This window comes from Diorhabda carinulata, chromosome 6, assembly GCF_026250575.1.
Source record: "Diorhabda carinulata isolate Delta chromosome 6, icDioCari1.1, whole genome shotgun sequence".
NCBI classification, from domain to species: Eukaryota; Metazoa; Arthropoda; class Insecta; order Coleoptera; family Chrysomelidae; genus Diorhabda; species Diorhabda carinulata.
This window is the reverse complement of record NC_079465.1, coordinates 21456936-21477225: the sequence shown is the minus strand read 5'-3', so window position 1 is coordinate 21477225 and position 20290 is coordinate 21456936. Positions and strand designations below refer to the sequence as shown.

The 20290-nt window shown below is 32.6% G+C and overlaps 1 protein-coding gene across 1 annotated transcript in view; it reads right to left on the bottom strand.

The window, feature by feature from the left end:
- Positions 1 to 16036, bottom strand: part of LOC130895692 (uncharacterized) — a 159096-nt gene extending 143060 nt beyond the window's left edge. The window contains exon 1 of the mRNA XM_057803158.1: positions 15721 to 16036. Within this exon, the coding sequence (XP_057659141.1) occupies positions 15721 to 15740 (20 nt within the window). The 5' untranslated portion in view covers positions 15741 to 16036. The remainder of the gene's footprint in view (positions 1 to 15720) is intronic.
- Between the last annotated feature and the right edge of the window lie 4254 nt (positions 16037 to 20290).

Sequence of the window (20290 nt, the reverse complement as noted above, 5' to 3'; positions counted from 1 at the left end):
TCATTTATACTATCTTTACATTCTACAGGTTGTCTTTCAAAAGTTACGGATTGTTAACTATCGGTTACACTCTATATGTTTGATATGATTTGATCGTTTAATAAACATAGGACAACTTCATCACGTATATCATTTTTATTTGTCATTTTTTCAAATTTAGCTACTACCAGTCGAACAATAAAATTGATAGTAGTGTCCTATATGGTGAAAAAATTCGAAAAATCAAATGAACTGTATAAAAAATAATTTCGCAAATTAGTAAAGAAGAAGAGTTGACATTTTTTTAGAAACCACATGACATCGTCCCCGAAGGGCTCTACGTACGGTAAAAATATGGGAAATACCTCATGACTCACTCGATATATTGTTAATGATGATTCACCAGCTTGAATAGAAATTTCGTTTGATTAAAATAGTGTTAACCAGTGTATGAAAGTAATTTTATCAATATTGAAATAACTTAAAGGCAAACGCATAGTTTCAAATGGGATTATAGAGCAAGCTCTAAATAACATCGTATTTAAGTTGAACCTTCCAATTATATATATATACATGCAGGAAATATCTGCGCATTTCACAAAAGTTGGAGTTCAAAGGAGCTATAGTCTCAGAAAGCCGGAATGCGTATCCAATTCATATAGTTTTAGATTGAAAACTCTATTTCAATCAAAAGCAGCACTAATATCAAACAGTTTAAATTTTATTCACAAAACAAAAAAAAGTTTTTGTAAAGATATCAGTGAATATTTTCCAAACTCTAGAGTAAAATAATTCTAAAACATGAATATGAGCATTGGAACAAATGACTATGATATAAGTGACGTATACGGTCTACGTCGTAGTATACTTATCGCCACGTTTTACCGCAGTATCTAAATACGGGGCGTGCTTAAGAAAAACATCGGAGGTGAATAAAAAAACGATTATTTTTTATCATTTTAAAACAGAAGAGACCTAAAATGAAGAGCATTTAGAAACATAAACATATCAAAAGGTCTAAGAAATAAGATATTGAAGAAATATAACTCTGACCTGTTCTATATCTGTCAGTTGGCAGCACTCCAATTCATACTTTGAAATGGACTCCACGTTGTATATTGTAATTTTTGTATTTGAGTCAACTTTTCTGAACAAAGCAATGAGTTCAAGATTTTTGTAGCTTATTTACCTCGTTGCATTCTATTTCTTAGGTATTTGAATTGTCCACATCGTCTAATCCTATCTATTTGCACTTCAGGATCTCCTTGAAGGCTTCCTGCCAGCAGATATTCTGTTTTTGACATATTCATATTCAGACTCATAGCCAATATGAGGATTTTCCCAGATGTACCCGGCCTGATCTAAAGATGGCGTTAGTTGTTTGGAAAATACCACAGTATTAGTTTGTATACAATCTATACTGCTCATATTTCAAATTTGTATGGCAGCCATTAATAGTGAACGTTTTCAGTGAATTTGCAAACATCGTTATGTGATATTATAATTTTATTTGAAAGGTGTTAGCCCAACCAATATAAAAGCTGAACTGAATTTTACTCTCCCATCAACAGTAAAATATTGGGTAGCAAAGTTTAGACGAAATTGTACGATCTGCGAAGCCCAGCAACGCAGTGGTCGACCAAATGAGATGATCAGAAAATTCACAAAGCAGTAGCATTCCAAAAAGCGCATATTAACTGAAAATTTGGACTGGGAAATTACTATGGATATAGATTTTCTGTATATGTTCAATACATTAACAGCATTTTAAACAGCACCGTATCGTAGGCCTTTCCAAGATGGACAAACACTAGGTGAGTGGTTAAATTCCTAATTTATCTATTGGTTCATATTCACTTACAAGAAAGGGGTAGAGACTGATATTCGGTAATTCAAACGGTTTCCTTAAAGGTCCTTCATTAACTTTTAAATCTATTTGTTCCGGTCACCTGTCATCTACCATGAGGTTATGAATACTTTTGTTTCTAAAAGAGATTTGAATAACAGATCTTTTTTTAAAGAACCATATAATCGTGATGAATAATGCAAGTTATAACTCGAAACATTTACAAAAATTACCCACAACCAAGTGGTTACAGAATTGGCTGAATTAAAAGATTATTAAGTTCCATTCCGGTTCTCTGAAAGAAGAACCCCATTTTCTGCGTTCCCTTTATTAAGAAGTATTAAAAAAAATTTAAATTGATGGAATGAAACCATGAAGTGAGGGTACTTAGATCTCCACCATATAATTGCCAACTAAACCCCATTGAACTGGTATAGTGTTAAATAGTTTTTTTTGATCCACGTATACAGGTGGGTTTTTATATTGAAGTTATACTTCATGATTGTAACGTTGCTTAAAAACTTAAACCCTTATACCCTTATATAACCAGTATGAGATAATGTTGTGGAAAAATGAAACAATAAGTATAGACCAGCAAATTCAAAATAACATGTAAAATCAACATCGTAGTTCTATTTTTCACTTGTAAGACAAAATGGTACCAAAAACGAGGGACGTGTTTTTTGGGGCCACTTTTACTATAATGTTTTTTTTTTCCTAAAGCTATAACATAATCTGAACCTGAGATACGGCGAACAATCATTCTTATTTGCCCACCCAGTATGTGAAATTTTCGACTAAACAAAGTTTAACAGCAACAGAAATCAAAAACAGAATAGAGGCTGTTTAATGTGACTTACGTCCACAATTTCCAACAATAAAGAAAAAAGTTTTTTATTACATACTAAATAACAACTATCGATCAAGTTTAATACGTATAAACATATTCTAGTATTGAAAAACTCGAGCTTTTTTAAGTTTATGTAAATTCCTGAATGTACATTAACTAATTTTTCATTGTTTTAAATTATTACTAACATAACTTTAATTTCTATCAACGTTGTCCTCGCGTTAGGTCCAACTCAGTTCATATTTGTCTTTCTAGCCTCGGGGTTGACATACTCCACTACTTTACTCCAAAAAAACAATAAATTAGTGGAGGAAGACGGACATTCCCAAAACAAATATTCTAGGGACACTAATTCAAATATGACAAAAATAAGTGCGAGTAGGCTTCGATTTCTCAGCGTAGTGCTAAATCAACGCCGGGTAAAATATAGTGAGCGCTGTTTACAGCTTTGTTACGGGGATAAACAGAATGTAATCTGATCAGTTCTGACGAGTGATGAAACTATAATATTTTACTCTGATCCTACATCCTTCGGAAAGGAAAGCTCGTTCAAAAAAAGCAGAGAGCACGAAAAGAACCAAAAAAGTGATGGTAACAATATTTTAGAACTGCAAAGGATTTACCTGAAGGAAACAAATACAACCGTGGAGACAGTATATTATTATGACTTGCTTCGCTTTCCAGGACTACGTGGCTCCATAAAAATTGAACACCCACCCACGATGAAATTAAGCAGATAAGTGAAAAGTGTGTGGAAATAAATAGAGATAATATAGGAAAATAATCACAGATTTTTACATTCATGGCCTCTGTTTGTATGTTAGAGTAAGAATTCGTTGATCGAACTACGTTCTTATAGTTCAATTGCAAAAGACAGTAATGCAATTAGCAATCAATATTTGATAAATACGTACGGCACTCTTACCAAATTAACAAATGAAAAATAATGTTTACAACCCGTATGAAGTTAGGTAAACATCTAACAAACCGTCAGTCCACGTGGACTTATCATCTCCACTCGTTAAGAAAGTTCTAACAGCAGACCACCAAGAGCTTTGGAAAATTTGTTATCAAAGAAAAAGTTGAGTATGTAGATACTTTGGAATTGAAATATTTTTTTCTTTCTGTTTTATTTGCATAAAATTTATTTTTTTTTATGGTTTTTGCTTTGAAATATCGTTTTCCAGAAAAAAAAACTAAGTGGGGTTCAAAAAGAGCTCAGTTCACGTCTGGTAGCCTGTTTAAACCAAACGCTCTTGCATAAAAGTACATTTTTTTCGTCTACTTACGTTTTATAATTTAATATTCAGTTGTAGCAAGTTAACGAGGTAGAATAATTTTTTTCTAAGTTCCAAGTGGGACTAAATTTATAAAATGAGGATCTACTCCTATGGTAGATCAAACAAATTTGTCGGCAAGGGTTTTAGCAATTGAAAATGTTTTAATCTCGAATAAATACGGTCCTTACTAATCGGTAACAATCCCAGGATTTGAATTTAAATATACGCATAATTAAGCAATTACTTAATTAATTACTTTTGAAATATTGTATGAAAAGAAATTATTATTAAAAAAAACATTGAAACTGAGTACTGAACCATTTTTGAGTTAAGTTTTTTTACAAGATGTCATCTGTATAAAATCTATATCGATACTAATACGCTCTGTTTTACCTTACTATAAGTTAACCATACTTCAGGCTACTTTCTACGGTTTAAGTGCTTATTTCCTCGATTCTATGATTATGATGTTATCAGAGAATTACAGGGTATGCAATTTATAAATTTGTCGCCATAAATAACGCACCACCCTTTATTTCAATATCAAAACCTAAAATGTTAATCTTTTGGGTTTATTTTTTTTTATCACAAAAAGTTGTGGACAAAACCTAACCAACTTGTAGACAGTAGTAATTTAAGTTAATCAAGGTGTGTTAGAGTCGAGACCAGTTAAACAAAAAATGAATTAGAGTTAGACAGTTAAGTGAACGCGAAGCTGAAAGAATAACCGAGTTTATTGGACATGGGAAAAGTTATGGTGAAGTGGCAAATTTATTTGCCATACTCCACACAACCATTGGCAACAATTTCTAGAGACCGGTTCACATTCTAGGAGGTCTAGACAAGGACGTCCTTTAGTTTTAACTCCTCGAGATAATCGTTTTTTTTGTACTTAAATTCATTAAGAAATTGGTCAATGACAAGTGTCGAGCTCAACAGCCTTTTACGAGAAGTAAATATCTCTGATATATAAATAAGACACAGCAGAAGAGCTCTGCAAACGCCTTTACTAACCAGACAGCATCGTGTTGATGGACTAAGATTTGCAAGGTAACATTTAGATTGGAATTTAGAAAATTGGTGCCAAGTTTTATTTACTTATAAGACAAGAAACAGTCTAAGACGTCCAGATGGACGTAATTAAATTCGAAGACCGCGAGGAGAAATATTTGCGCAGTCTTGGATCATTCCCACACGTTGTGGCAGATGTTCTGAATTACTTAAACGAAGTAGGAATTCATACCCTTGACTGGCCACCAAGAAGTCCAGATATGAATCCTATCGAGCATGTCTATCCATTTCTTCAAAATTTAAATGAGCTCGAGCAAGTGATACAGCACCTAATTGGAAGCATATTGTTTAGAATGCAAGTTTTATTTTTAAGAAAATTTGGTTTTATTGTAATGTTTTTATTTTAATTATTTTTCTTTAAAAAATATTAAAAAAATTAAAAATCATTCAAAATTACTACATTTATTATTATTGCGACGAAATGATTTAAAAGAAGTTAAACTTAGCAAAATTAATTTAAATTCATTAAACAAAAAAATATTTTTTCAGAAATCGGGATGATGATGATGATTTTTAACCACGAGTTTATTTTTTTTAAATTCCTGCCTTTCTCATAGAATAATTTTCACTTAAATGTTTTATTTAAATGTTATTTTTCCACATTCTTATATTGAAAAATGATCTGTAATCACTTATATAAAAACTTTTTCTTCAAGTTCCTTTAATATTCAAAATTCTTAATTAAAGTTTCATTATACGTAGAAGAAGCAATCAACAATTCAAATTAGTCGAGGATCCATACATATTCATGGAACGGAACTTTGAATTTTGCTCAAATTGTTTAGGTCCTACTTATTATTAATGGCTTTCTATAAATTATGTAAATAGACATTTTGCGAAAATTGGTTTTTGTATTCAATTCGATCCAGATATATTTCCATGAAGACATAATTTTTATCAACTACGAAAATAGTTCGAAACCAAACTCATATCAAAATTTACCATCGCATAATTTTCTCGTTATTTATAATGCATCTGTTAACTCGGCCTCCAGATTTGTGAGCGAAGAATAACCGGATGGGGCCAGATTAGGGCTGTATGGTGAATGATCAATCTTTGTGAAGCTACATTAGAGTGTAGTGGTCTTGGAAAACGAAGCAATGTGAACTGGAGCATTGTCCATGAAGCAAACGCACATGCGCTGATTTTTCCTCGCATTTTTTCGATAATCTACTACTTTAGTAAGTAAAAGTAATATTCCGCGTTCTAGATTGTATTTGATGCTTCTAACTTACCCTTATAGACTCATATTTCATGATGAGGATAAAATATTCTATGCTTAGTATAATAATGAATGAAAACTACGAGGATGGTTCAAAAAGTACGTCGCCAAACTGGATGCTCAATAAGTTCAATACCCATTTTTATAATAAGGATCATCAAGTTCCTCAAAATAGCCATCAACTTCTTCATTGTTGGAAAATCTTTGACCACCGATACATTTTTCCAAGTCTGCGAATAGATAATAATCCGAGGGGTATATGCTCAAACATTGCTCACATAATACTTCTCGTCGATAATTTTACACTTTTCAAGATATTCAATGGAAATTATCCCCCGCGAATCCCAAAAAACCGACACCATGTCATTACCTGCACATGGAATAGTCTTTGGCTCCTTTGAACCTGGTCCTCCCTCTTCAGTCCATTGTTTTGATTGTTCTTTTATGTCGGGAGTGAAGTGATGGATCCACGTTTCATCTATGGTTATGAAACGGTTTTATTTCTGTGAAACATCGCCAAACATCCGATGGGAACATCTTCACGACGCTGTTTTTGTTCCATTGTAAGCAAACGCTACTATGCTTGCTATGTACTTTCAGTCGACGATCATCCAGTGAATTTTTTTAACATTTCTTCAACCACTTCGTTGCTGGTCTTTGCAGATCGTACAGTCTCGTCGAAACTCTGCTACCCAATATCGTACTGTTGATAACGAAGGAGCAGTCTCACCCAGAGTAGAGTTTAGTGCAGCTTTCTTGTTGGTTGAGCTTATGCTTTTCAACTTGAAGTAAATTCTTTCATGTTTACACATTCATTAAAACTATTCGTATGGCTACCAAACAAATACAAAACAACGCGACGTCTTCAACCTTGAAATATATTCTTGTATTTTTCAAGCAACTACCACCATCTTTAAGTGAGGCCAGGTACTTCTGGATCCATCCTCATAAGTCACAGAGATCTGAGAGCTTGATGCACTTTTGTGTAGCCACCGATTGCATTTGATACATTTGGTCCAGTCTTTTTTTTTTTGTTTTGTTGTAGTTCCAACCATATCCTACATCATTGATAATTTCTGATTCTTCTTCTTTATCATCTGTAGATTCAAGAGCAGTTTTTCTTTTTTTTTTTGAAAATTTGTTTCTTGTTAGATCTTTTGTCTTTACAATTTCGATTTTTCTCTTTCTTCTGTTTTGAAATTAACTTTTCCTTCCTCATTGAGAGATTTTAAAGGTCAGTTAAAACTGCAGGAAGCTGTTTACTGCGTTTTCTTCTGGATTGAACAGCACATGACACTTGTATTGGAGATATTTGGTCCAATCTTTTTCCCAGGCTGGGATCTAGGTCATACCAGGTACTTTTGGAACTATTCATCATTGTTTCAAGCTTATTTTGAAGAAAAATTATTTTTAACTGTTTAATTTGATGTGCTGTAAAAGCGTATTTTCCAGTTTTTTTGCACTATATTCATATTTCACATTAAAAATTCATATGCTCGAATTAATATCCTCGTAATAAAACTTTGTAAGTTTAATTTTCTCATTTTGAATAATAATTTTCACATGAAATATTCCACTCACATTTCACGTACTAAAAAATAAATAGGGAAATTATAGTTTCTAATAATTTCAATGAACAAATAATATTACAGCTATTCCGGAATTAATCTACCTCTAGTTATATGGCAGTGCTTCTCAAATTTCATAGCTGCGGATAATTATAATCCAATTATAATTTACTGGAATTAATTAACATATAGGCCAGGTATTCAAGCATTTCCCCTATGAATTCTTTAATGCAGAGACTATTTATTTGAAATTTTGACAGATTATAGGTGTATATCCAAAAAGGAAGATCTACATGGTGCCGAAGTGTGCAACCCCCCGGGGGAGAGGCCACCCCTTTTCGAGGGTGGAGAGATTTTTACCCAAAATAACCACAGAAATTAAAAGATCGGAAAATTTAAAGTAAAAAATGTGCTATAAAGTTTTTTTGCCAAATCAATAGTTTCCGAGTTATTCGCAATTAAAAAATATTAAAAAATACGATTTTTCGTCGAAAAAAACCGCATTTTTCAATAGTTTTTTACGTATAACTTTGTAATTATGCATTTTATCGAAAAAAGTGTAATGAACAAAAATGAAGCTTATAAAAAAATAAAGAGATTGAGCTATATTTCAACATTTTAATGTTGTACCTAAAGCAAGTTAAAGATACTTGAATAGGTTTTGTTTTACGTAATTGAACATTTAATCTCAAATAACGGCAAAGTCATGAGATACTTTTTAATGAACTCAAAAAGAAGTGGATGATGAGGAGTTATAGAATGTTCAAGTCAGTTATTGGTGCTTGAAGTTTTGAAAATTTTTTTCCGAAAATATAATTTGCGATAAGCATTTTCAATATTGGATTTTAGCAAAAATTTTGTTGACACTCCTTCACGATCCGAAAGACCTTAATTAAAACAGACATTATAACATCAGGGTATTTATGAATGAATTTGGGGGTTTCAACTCTTTATTTCATATAAAAGAGCAACTTAAATAGAAATCTACAGTCAAGTTGATTAGTAATTATTACAAAAACTGCTTTAATCATAATTCTAAAGTCCGATGTGTCAGCTCGGAGTGGAAACATATACAAACGATCCTTGATAAAGTTAGAAATAACATGTCGTCAGATCGGGTAAACTTGGAGACCATGCTAAGCAAACTCACTTATCAGGACCCTCGAGGTCAATCCATAATTCGGATATAACAACGTTATACCAATAATGTGTCGCACAAGATAAAAAAATTGGGTGTTTTCCAACTGAACAAAATCCATTGCTGTAGCATATCATGATAAGAAGTAGAGTTTACTAAAAATTAGAGCGACTGATCAATTTTTCGCCGGGATATGATAATACAATCATTCTAGGATTGTCTCGTCATTTCGTGAAGGTTGTTGAGCCCTAGATTATAAGTGTTAAAATGTCCGTTGTTGTGAAATCAATGAAAACAACAAGATCGATAAGATCATGCAAAATTTTAATAGCGCTTATACAGCAGACCAGTATCTGCAGAAACTTGCACAAAGCTTCGATCATTTCGACCGAAGAGCGCGGAAAATAATCGAGGAACAACGTAAAGTTCCCACACATTACAGAATAGTTCAGCTACTCGGCGGCAACAGCGTCTGCATCTCATCAAAAGATGGCGCTAGAAGCTACTATATATATATATATATATATATATATATATATATATATATATATATATATATATATATATATATATATATTCAAATGTAATAATTTAACTCTCTTCATTCCTCGTATTTTTTTGGTATAACATTAGGGGATAGTTTGCTTATATCAGGGGTGTTTGAACCCCAAAATGGATGTTTGTTTTTGTCTTATCTAAATTTACCTGATTCCCCTTGTATTATCATGGAAGGGAATTGACTTTGACCAAGCTTCTATTGTTAGCAAAGTTCGCGTACAAAAGGAAATTCCTCTGGGACTAATAGACTATCTTATTAGCTAAGTTTCAAACTGTATCCTGAGGATTCTATTAATTCATCATTTTCATTAATATTGAGATCGGCCACATTCCGGGACTCATTTATTCATAATTAACAAGCTGCACGGACCAATTAACCCTAATTTCATGTAAAAAGTAACAATTTTCACTTATTAGAGAAGATAAGGGATGGAAACTTCATTTTATCGTTCATCAGTCATCTGATATAGGATTTATTGAAAGATAGTCTCTGGTATTTACTTGTATAATTAGTATCAACCCTAATCTACGGGGTGGGAATATTCTTCCTATCCTTTCGACTTTTCTCGACTCGCTATTCTTTTGTTCCATTTCGTGTCAGTTTTTCAGATGCCAATCGAAGTACATGACAATAAAAATAAAGTGAATGATACATTGTATGAGTAGATACCATTTTTTATAAATTTATGTTGTATCGTCGAAATATAAGAAAAAATCATCAATGGCGACTTTTAGAAGGCATACTAGAAAGAAAAAAGGTTCAATCAAATCAGTTTCTGGTCTAAACGTCACGTGTTACACGTTCATTTCGTAGTAAACGTAGCGATAAATTGACTACTATAACCATTCAACTAAACATGAAGTTCTCTCAGATTTTTCTTATTGCAAAGCTAAACAGTAATCGACTGTAATCCAAAAAATGTCCTCGCACAAAGCCCTTTAAAGCAAATGGTTGTAATAACTAGACAAGTCCCCAAAGTTCTATTAGAGCAACGTAGAAAAGACAATTCTGAATGATATCCTGGTATTTGTTTGAGAATATCGGGGAAACTAATCGCCACGTGACTTCAAACTTCGCGCACACTGACGCCATCTCTAATCGAGTAGCTGAACTATTTTGTAATGTATGGAAACTTTGTGTTGTATCTCGATTATTCACCACGTTCCTCGGTCGGAATAATCGGAGTTTTGTGGAAGTTTCTAGACGGCTACTAGTCTGCTATATAAGCGAGTCGAGGAAAGTCGAGAGGACACGAAGGATATTCCCACCTCGTGACAGTTTCCATCCCTTATCTTCTCTAATAAGTGAAAATTGTTACTTTTTACATGAAATTAGGGTTAATTGATCCGTGCAGCTTGTTAATTATGAATAAATGAGTCCCGGGATATGGCCAATATTAATGAAAATGATGAATTGATAGAATCCTCAGGAAACAGTTTGAAACTTAGCTGATAAGATAGTCTATTAATCCCAGAGGAATTTCCTTCTGTACGCGAACTATGCTAACAATAGAAGCTTGGTCAAAGTCAATCCTATTCCATGATAATACAAAGGGAATCATGGAAATTTAGATAAGACAAAAACATACATCCATTTTGGGGTTCAAACACCTCCGAAATAAGCAAAATATCACCTAATTTTATGTCGAAAAAATACGAAATATATATATATATATATATATATATATATATATATATATATATATATAGTATAGTATTGAAATGTTGTAAAATGATGAAGATCTTATCGATCTTGTTGTCTTCAGTGATTTCACAACAACGGACATGTTAACACTCATAATCTAGGGCTCAAAAACCTTCACGAAATGACGGGACAATCCTAGAATGATTGTATTATCATAACCCGGCGAAAAATTGATGAGTCGCTTTAATTTTTAGTGAATTCTACTTCTCATCATGATATGCTACAGCAATTAATTTTGTTCAGTTGGAAAACACCCAATTTTTTTTATCTTGTACGACACATTATTGGTATAACGTTGTTATATCCGAATTATGGATTGACCTCGAGGGTCCTGATAAGTGAGTTTGCTTAGCATGGTCTCCAAGTTCACCCGATCTGACGACATGCTATTTCTACCTTCATCATGGATCGTTTATATATGTTTCCCCTCCGAGCTGACATATCGGACGTTAGAATTATGATTAAAGCAGTTTTTGTAATAATTACTGATCAACTTGACTGTAGATTTCTATTTAAGTTGCTCTTTTATATGAAATAAAGAGTTGAAACCCCCCCATTCATAAATATCCTGATGTTATAATGTCTGTGTTAATTAAGGTCTTTCCCATCGAGAAGGAGTATTAACAAAATTTTTCCAAAGATCCAATATTGAAAATGCTTATCACAAATTATATTTTCGGAAAAAAGTTTTCAAAACTTCAAGCACTAATAACTAGCAACTGATTGAGACATTCTCTCTGAGGATGTTGACATCGAATTTTCTAAATTCACAAAAGCACTAACTAGTCTTGCGTTCAATTCAAACACGGATTGTGTCTTCTTCAAAATCATAAGACAATACAAGTCACCAAGGATATCTAGTTATTATAATAGGTGACTCTCCAATTCTTGTAATGTTGTAAAAGAAACATTGTCTACTGCGAATGATCTAAGAAATAAGGCTTCTTCATCGAGCATAATCTTTACTTATAATCTTTTTTGTAGCCAAAAATATAACGAATTCTATAACTCCTCATGATCCGCTTTCATATCTCCCTGATGGTAATGCTAATTTACACACTTTCTTCTTTATGCCCGTAGTTTTAGCACAGCTTCGTAGTATAATTAATGACATCAAAAATAAATCCTCTGGTATCGATGGGCTTGAATTTTCTTTTCCAAATTGCATAGAAGAGGAAATGAAGATGGAGCATCCACTTTTTTGTGTCACGCGTCAATTCTACCTCTCTAATATCCTTCAAAACTTCATCCAACCATTTCTAATTTGATGTTCCTTTCTTTCTCATACTCCCTTTCCCTTCTTTAATGACCATTTTTACAAATCTTTTTCCCGGGATCCTTTTAGGATGCTCCAACCATCTTACACTTTGTACTTCTATATATCTTGTTATTAAAGGGCATTTTCCCATTTACGCAGTTTTGTTTCATCAGTCTTTGTTAAAACCCATGTTTCACTTCCTTATTTAACTGCTAGTGCTAATTTTGGCTACTCTACATAACTCATTTGATCATATCAAGTTAATAATCCCAGGGCTTTACTTCTTTTTGCTATACTCTTATATTTCTTGTCCTTCAATTTCTAAGTCTTTTTTCTACCAATCACATTTTGTTTTAGCGCCATCTTCTTTGTTTTTCCTTGGTTTACTGTCGATATTGAATCTTCTTGTTTCAATCCCTTTTCAACCCTTTATTTACCTGATACAATTCGATCACTCGTCATTCAACTGTGTGATTATCTAATGTCGTCTTGAGCAGCTCCACAATTTTTGTCACGATTCCTAGTGAGTTAAAGGCAGCATACATTTTAATTATGTCTACTGTGTCATAAGTTTGTTTAAACTCTATACGAAGCCATAGATTTCACTCATAGCTTCTATCCATGATCATCTTCCTTTGTTGAAATCTCCTTGGTACTATCCCTCTATCCTTTCTTGGTACTCGTTGCGTCTGTTTCTCACAACTCTTGCCAAAATTTTGTATACCACATCTAGAAGTTATACCCATCTATAATGTTTACATCTACTTTTATCTCCCTTCTATTCGATCATTTCTACTTCGATCCCATTCTCTCCTGTACTTTTATGGTTTTTCAAACTTCCTATCTTTTCTAAGATTTCTTCATTGATTGGTTCGTCCACGAGGGAGCTAAATCTGGTGAATAGGGTGCGTGAGGTAGCAATTCAAGCCTCAAATCATCAATTTCGGACATGATAATAATGGATGTGTGAGCGGAATCATTTTCTTGATAAAACAAAACTTTCTTCTGAACCAAGTGCGACTGTTTTTGCTTGATTTTCTCGCTCAAATGTTGTACTAAGCACAAATTCGCCATCGATAGTTCTTTTCTTTTTCAAGATAAATAAATGGGAACGTTCACTATTGATAGCTGTCAAACAAATACTAAACAACGTGGCGTCTTCAAACTTGAAATATATGCTGAATAGATTGTTTATTTTCTAATACAGATATATTTTACATGCAGCTATCGCCATCTCTGGGCCAGGAACCATCCTTATAAAAAAGATACAAAAGTGTACCTGGATCCAAGCTTCACATAATTCAACCCAACAACTGCGGCTTAAATATTCACTTTGTGAAGTGATACGATAATATATCAAGTTGTTAGTTATTTTCAATATCGTTCTCTACAATTAACTTTCAATTCAATCATGCCTTCGTTATTAATTCTAATTTACCGAAAGAGCTTAACCGAATTATCCCAAATGTCAATATGAATCTCAATTTTTTTTATAGGACTGTAGAAGAAATAATGTATGCGATATGTGTATAAAGTGACTTTTTTTACTCTTGGAATTACCGCTACTACAAAACTATCAAATTATACATTCAAATTTCGTGGTTTACATTAGAAATGAGTTATTTCCAAAAAAACTTATGGAAATATAATATTTTCCAGATGATCATCAATCATTTCTTTTTATTTTTTGTCCACCTCATCCACAAGTTATATCCCTCTATAATTGCTTGGTTCCTCCATGAGATCTTCATCAACTATTTCCTCTTCTATATCTTCGTCCTGTTCCGTTTCTTCTTGCACCAAATTTTCGAAACATAAAACAAAAAATTTGAAATTTGAATTCCAAATGTTTCTAATGAATATTTTTTTAAATTCTTCATGTTTCGTTATATCCAGAGATTTCTTCATGATACTGCATAAATCCATTAATATTGGCTGCATCATCTATGTTGGTGAATCAAATTTGTCTTAAATCAGAAAATTCTTCTTTCAAATCGAAATATTCGGATTATTGAAACGCCACATTCATTTTATTTAAAGTTTTTGTTGTTAATATATTTCGAACATAACTAAATAAAGTTAATTTAACCAAATATCTTCGCTTTTGTATCAACAAAAGTTTTATTTGTTACTTAAAGTTGCTTATTTATTATTTTAAGTTTTTCAAAGATAATTTTCTAGCTTGCGAATGCATTTCTGGATGATAATTTATTCCAAGTCTGTGGTTTAAAAATCAAACACTTCTATAAACCTATCGAAGCAATTCCTTTTATAAGAAGCGAAGATTTCACATGATTATACCAGGCAACTAAATTTGGCAACGAAATCTAACATGATATAAAGCCTGTCGAGTTCATTTTTGAATTGGGACACACGGGCTTAAGTCATACCTTACCATTGGAATTCAGCTTGTGAGGGTTGATACAACGATGTCTTCTTCAAGCTAATAGAAAGTGAAGTGCCCCAAGGCTCAGAACTAGGCCCTATTTGGTTACTTCTGTTTATAAACTGCACTTCATAAGACCATATCTAGTGATCTAATCAACCTAATCATTTAAAAATACGTCGCAACATTTTGTACTAAACCACTGACGTCGTTAAGTCTGTAAAATTCTTAGTGCAAAGAACTGAACTCATCCATCCCCTTAACAGTCATGCAAACAACCTACTCCACGTTCAAAATTAGTTTGGGCTCAATATTGTACAATGAAAAAAAATGCACAATCATTTGCTAATTCAAATCAAATCTATCATATTTATTTCTAAGTATTACACACCGGGTTATTGTTTATATTGATTTTTAATATCAATTATGACATATTACTTTGAAAAATGTCGTATTATATTATTATTATTATTATTATATATTAACATTTTACTTTATTTGTGTACTTAAAAAGTTATTTGAGTTTTTTTATTCAATTATTTACAAGCTTTTGCTTACATTTTTTCGATAGTAAAATAGTTTCTCTCTGTATCACCATATTAGTGACTAAGGTAGAAAAATCAAAAAATTCTGGATTCTTTCAACTGAAAAATATCTTTTTTATATACAATAAGTAACTAAAAATATATTTATCACAAAATTATAATAATAACTTCATATTCTTAAGGCCAATTTTTATAGACAGTATCACGTGGTAAAATATAGAGTTCAGATTAAACGAAAATTCAAATATAAATCTATAAGTTTATGTATTACGGATTATTTACTACGTACAGCTATAAAAGAAGTAAATACTTACATTTTTCTCAAAATTTTCATCTCACAACTCACATAAAGTATTTACTTCAACGTTTCAAAAACAAGTCGTAAAAATCATGGAAATCTCTGGTCCAAAGTGACCTGCTGTTAAATCCTTTTACATTTTCACCCCTGCGAGCGTAAATTTTCCGCGAAGCCATAAAAATGCCTTGCGGACACTATAAACATTACTGTTTGGTATATGCCGTATGTCTGCCGGTTGTGTTTTAAGCTTCCGAAGGCCCATTGCAAGCTTTAGACTTTTGAATTCTCTTGCGCAACATACTGACGCACGCGGCAGCTCTTCGGATCGAACTGCAGACAGTGGCGGAATTGAGAATAACGTTTTAGGAAAGTAGAGTTTTGAAAAATTAAATGAGTCCCACGCTAAAATGATTTATCATCTAATATACTAGTAGAAAAAAAGAAATAACTGAACTGAAAGAGGTGGATGACAGATAATTGTACGACTAGAGTTTCAAATAGCACGTAAAACTCCACGAAATCCAAATTTCCAAATAAAAAATCATTTGCAAGAAAGATTTGGAAGTAAAGTACATGCTTTGAGGTCGAAGCCGACTAGCAACACGCCACGCCACTCTACGCCATTTGTCGCATATGTGTGCATATGTTTTTCCACTTAATTCAATTGTTGCGTTCACGGCCAGCTCATCACACGCCACCCCATGCAATCATATGCATACGTATTCGACACGTAGCGTAAGGTGGCGTGGCGTGGCGTGTTTCTAGTGAGTTTAAGCATTTATTCTTTATAAGTGGACAAAGTTCTTGTCACGATTAGAAATCATGAGATTACTATGAACTAAATCAAAGTAGTAAATTGGTTTGTCCAAATAATTCATGTACTGGGCTAGATTTTCGAAACATAGGCGCAGACTAATATAAACAGTTTTGTTGGAGGTGGTTCATTGACTTTTGAATTTACTAGTTCCTGTGACTACCATGAGGTCGTGTATGCTGAATGAAAATTTACAGAATTGGCTAAATTCAAAGAATATCATGTACCGGTTGTTTGGACAGGTCAAAAGCCCTATGTGTTAAATAAACAGTTTATAATACGCTTTCCATAAGCTAATACAGTTGATTAGTGTAATTCGTCCACAAATTCATTGAAAAAAAAATATCGAGTCACCTTTGATTTTGATATGCCTGCACATGAACCGAATTTACTTCAATCGATAATTCGATTTCTTTCAATTCAGTAGTGAATTTTTTTATTATTATTATTAATATTGAGTAGTGACATTTTTCGATTGAAACAATATGTTGGATAGAAGTCCTCTGCACTTGCAATGTGAGTCATTCTCTTAAAACATATTACGCTTTGCGGATGTTACAAGGTTGTTTCTTAAACCAAAATCAAGAAACCAGTTCAACTGTTATCAACATTCACCACTTGAATGAAGCTTCATCTGGTAATACGAGGATGGTCTCAGAAGTACCTGGCCCAATAAAAAAGACACAAAAATTTTGGAAAAACTATATTTATATTGATACCCTTCTTATAAAAAGAATCATCAAGCACCCCAAAATAGCTATGATCTAATTGTTGGAAAATTTTTCACCACCAAGCCACTTTTTCAAGTCTGGATACAGTGAATAATCCGAGGGGGCTAAATCTGGTGAATAGGGTGCGTGAGGTAGCAATTCATACATCAATTCTTTAATTTTGGTCATGACAATAATGGATGTGTGAGCTGGTGCATTATCTTGATGAAACAACATTTTTTTCTTAGTCAAATGCGACTATTTTTGCTTGACTTCCTCGCTCAAACGTTGTACTAAGTTATCATAACACTCGCCGTTGATAGTTTTTCCTTTTTCAAGATAAATCAACAAAAATTATTTCACGAAAATTCTTAAAAAACCGACGCCTGCAGATGGAACGGTCTTTAGAGCTGGTTTTCGTTTTTCAGTCTATTGGTTTGATTATTATTTTGGTTCGGATGTGAAGTGATAGTGATGTTGGTGAAAAAACAGTCTTACCCAAAGTAGAATCTACTAACGCCTTTGAAATAAAAGCATTATCATAACGAGAATTTTTTATATGTTTACAAATTCACTGAAAACCTTCACTACTAACAGCTTCCAAGCAAATACTAAACAACGTAGCGTCTTCAAACTTGAATAATATGCTCTATAGATTGTGTATTTTTAAATACGAAGATATTTTACAAGCAGCTACCGCCATCTCTAGGCCAGGAACCATCCTTATAAAAAAGATAAAAAAGTGTGCCTGGATCCAAATTTCACATAATTCAATTCAACAAGTGCGGCCTAAATATTCACTTTGTGATGTGATACGATAATATATCATCAAGTTGTTGGTTATTTTCAATATCGTTGTCTACAGTTAACTTTCAATTCAATCATGCATTCGTTATTAATTCTAATTTACCGAAAGTGCTTAACCGAATTGTCCCAAATGTCAATATGAATCTGAATTTTTTTTATAGGACTGTAGAAGAAACCATGTATGTAATATGTGTATGAAGTGACTTTTTTTCACTCATGGAATTACCGCACTAGCGACACTACTACCAAACATCCGACTACCACTCCAGAACCGGCTTAGAAAAAATCAATTAAGGGATTCGTGTTTTATATTGCATAATATTCCTTATGACTCACCCTGTATATGTATTTGAGTCAAAACTATCAAATTATACATTCAAATTTTGTGGTTTACCATAGAAATGGGTTGATAGAAATATTATTTTCAAAATCTATGGAAATATACTATTTTCCAGATAAAAGATGATCATCAATCATTTTTTTTCAATTTTTTGTCCACCATATCCACAATTTATATCCCTCTATAATTGCTTGGTTCCTCCATGAGATCTTCATCAACTATTTCCTCTCCTATATCTTCTTCCTGTTCCGTTCCTTCTTGCACCAAATTTTCAAAACATAAAATAAAAAACTTAAATTTGAATTCCAAATGTTTCTAATGAATATTTTTTTAAATTCTTCTTGTTTCGTTATATCCAGAGATGTCTTCATGATACTGCATTAATCCACTAATATTGGCTGCATCATCTATGTTGGTGAATCAAATTTGTCTTAAATCAGAAAATTCTTCTTTCAAATCGAAATATTCGGATTATTGAAACGCCACATTTATTTTATTCAAAGTTTTTGTTGTTAATATATTTCAAACATAACTAAATAAAGTCAATTAAACCAAATATCTTCGCTTTTGTATCAACAAAAGTTTTATTTGTTACTTAAAGTTGCTTATTTATTATTTTAAGTTTTTCAAAGATAATTTTATAGCTCACGAATGCATCGTTGAATGATAATTAATTCCAAGTCTGTGGTTTAAAAATCAAACACTTCTATAAACCTATCGAAGCAATTCCTTTTATAAGAAGCGAATATTTCACATGATTATACCTTGCAACTAAATTTGGCAACGAAATCTAACATGATCTAGAGCCTGTCGAGTTCATTTTTGAATTGGGACACACGGGCTTAAGTCATACCTTACCACTGGAATTCAGCTTGTGAGGGTTGATACAACGATGTCTCCTTCAAGCTAATAGAAAGTGAAGTGCCCCGAGGCTCAGTACTAGGCCCTATTTTGGTACTTCTGTTTATAAACGGGACTTCATAAGACCATATCTAGTGATCTAATCAACCTTATCATTTAAAAATACGCCGCAACATTTTGTACTAAACTACTGACGTCGTTAAATCTGTAAAATTTATAGGGCCAAGAACTGAACTAATTCATTCCCTTAACAGTCTATCACGCATACAACTTACTCCCCGTTCAAAATTAGTTTGGACTCAATATTGTACAATGCAAAAAAATGCACAATCATTTGCCAATTCAAATCAAATCTATCATATCTATTTCTGAGCAATACACACCGGGCTATTGTTTATATTGATTTTCAATACAAATTATGACATATACATACTTTGAAAAATTTTTTATCTTATTATTATTATTATAAAAAAACATATTGCATAATATTTCTTATGACTCACCCTGTATAAGTATTCGATCAAATTATTCATTCAAATTTCGTGGTCTACCATAGAAATGGGTTGATAGAAATATTATTTTCAAAAACCTATCGAAATATACTATTTTCCAGATAAAAGATGATCATCAATCATTTTTTTTTATTTTTTGTCAGCGACTATATTTTCATTCTTTCTAATTTTAAAGTTTCTTGTAAGTGTAAACTTCTGGAAGTTCCCCACTTCATAATAGCCTCGCATGCATCATGTGAGGGTCAACTTCGGATATAAATCATCGAATTTTCAAGATGGTCGAAGTTTGTGTGTGTGTGTGTGTGTGTGTGAAAGTTTCGTCGATGTTTGGTTAACAGTGGGAAAGTTTCGAAGATGTTATGTCTCGTGTTTGATTAAAATCTTATATAGGATAAATAGGAAGATCGATAGGTTGTTTGTGATAAGAAAATTCAATCAAATGATGGAAAATCGAGAAGAACTTTCAAGCCATCGTTTTAGTATCAAATATACAGGGTGAAACAACGAAATTGGATAAATCTATTGAATAGGTGATAGTGAAA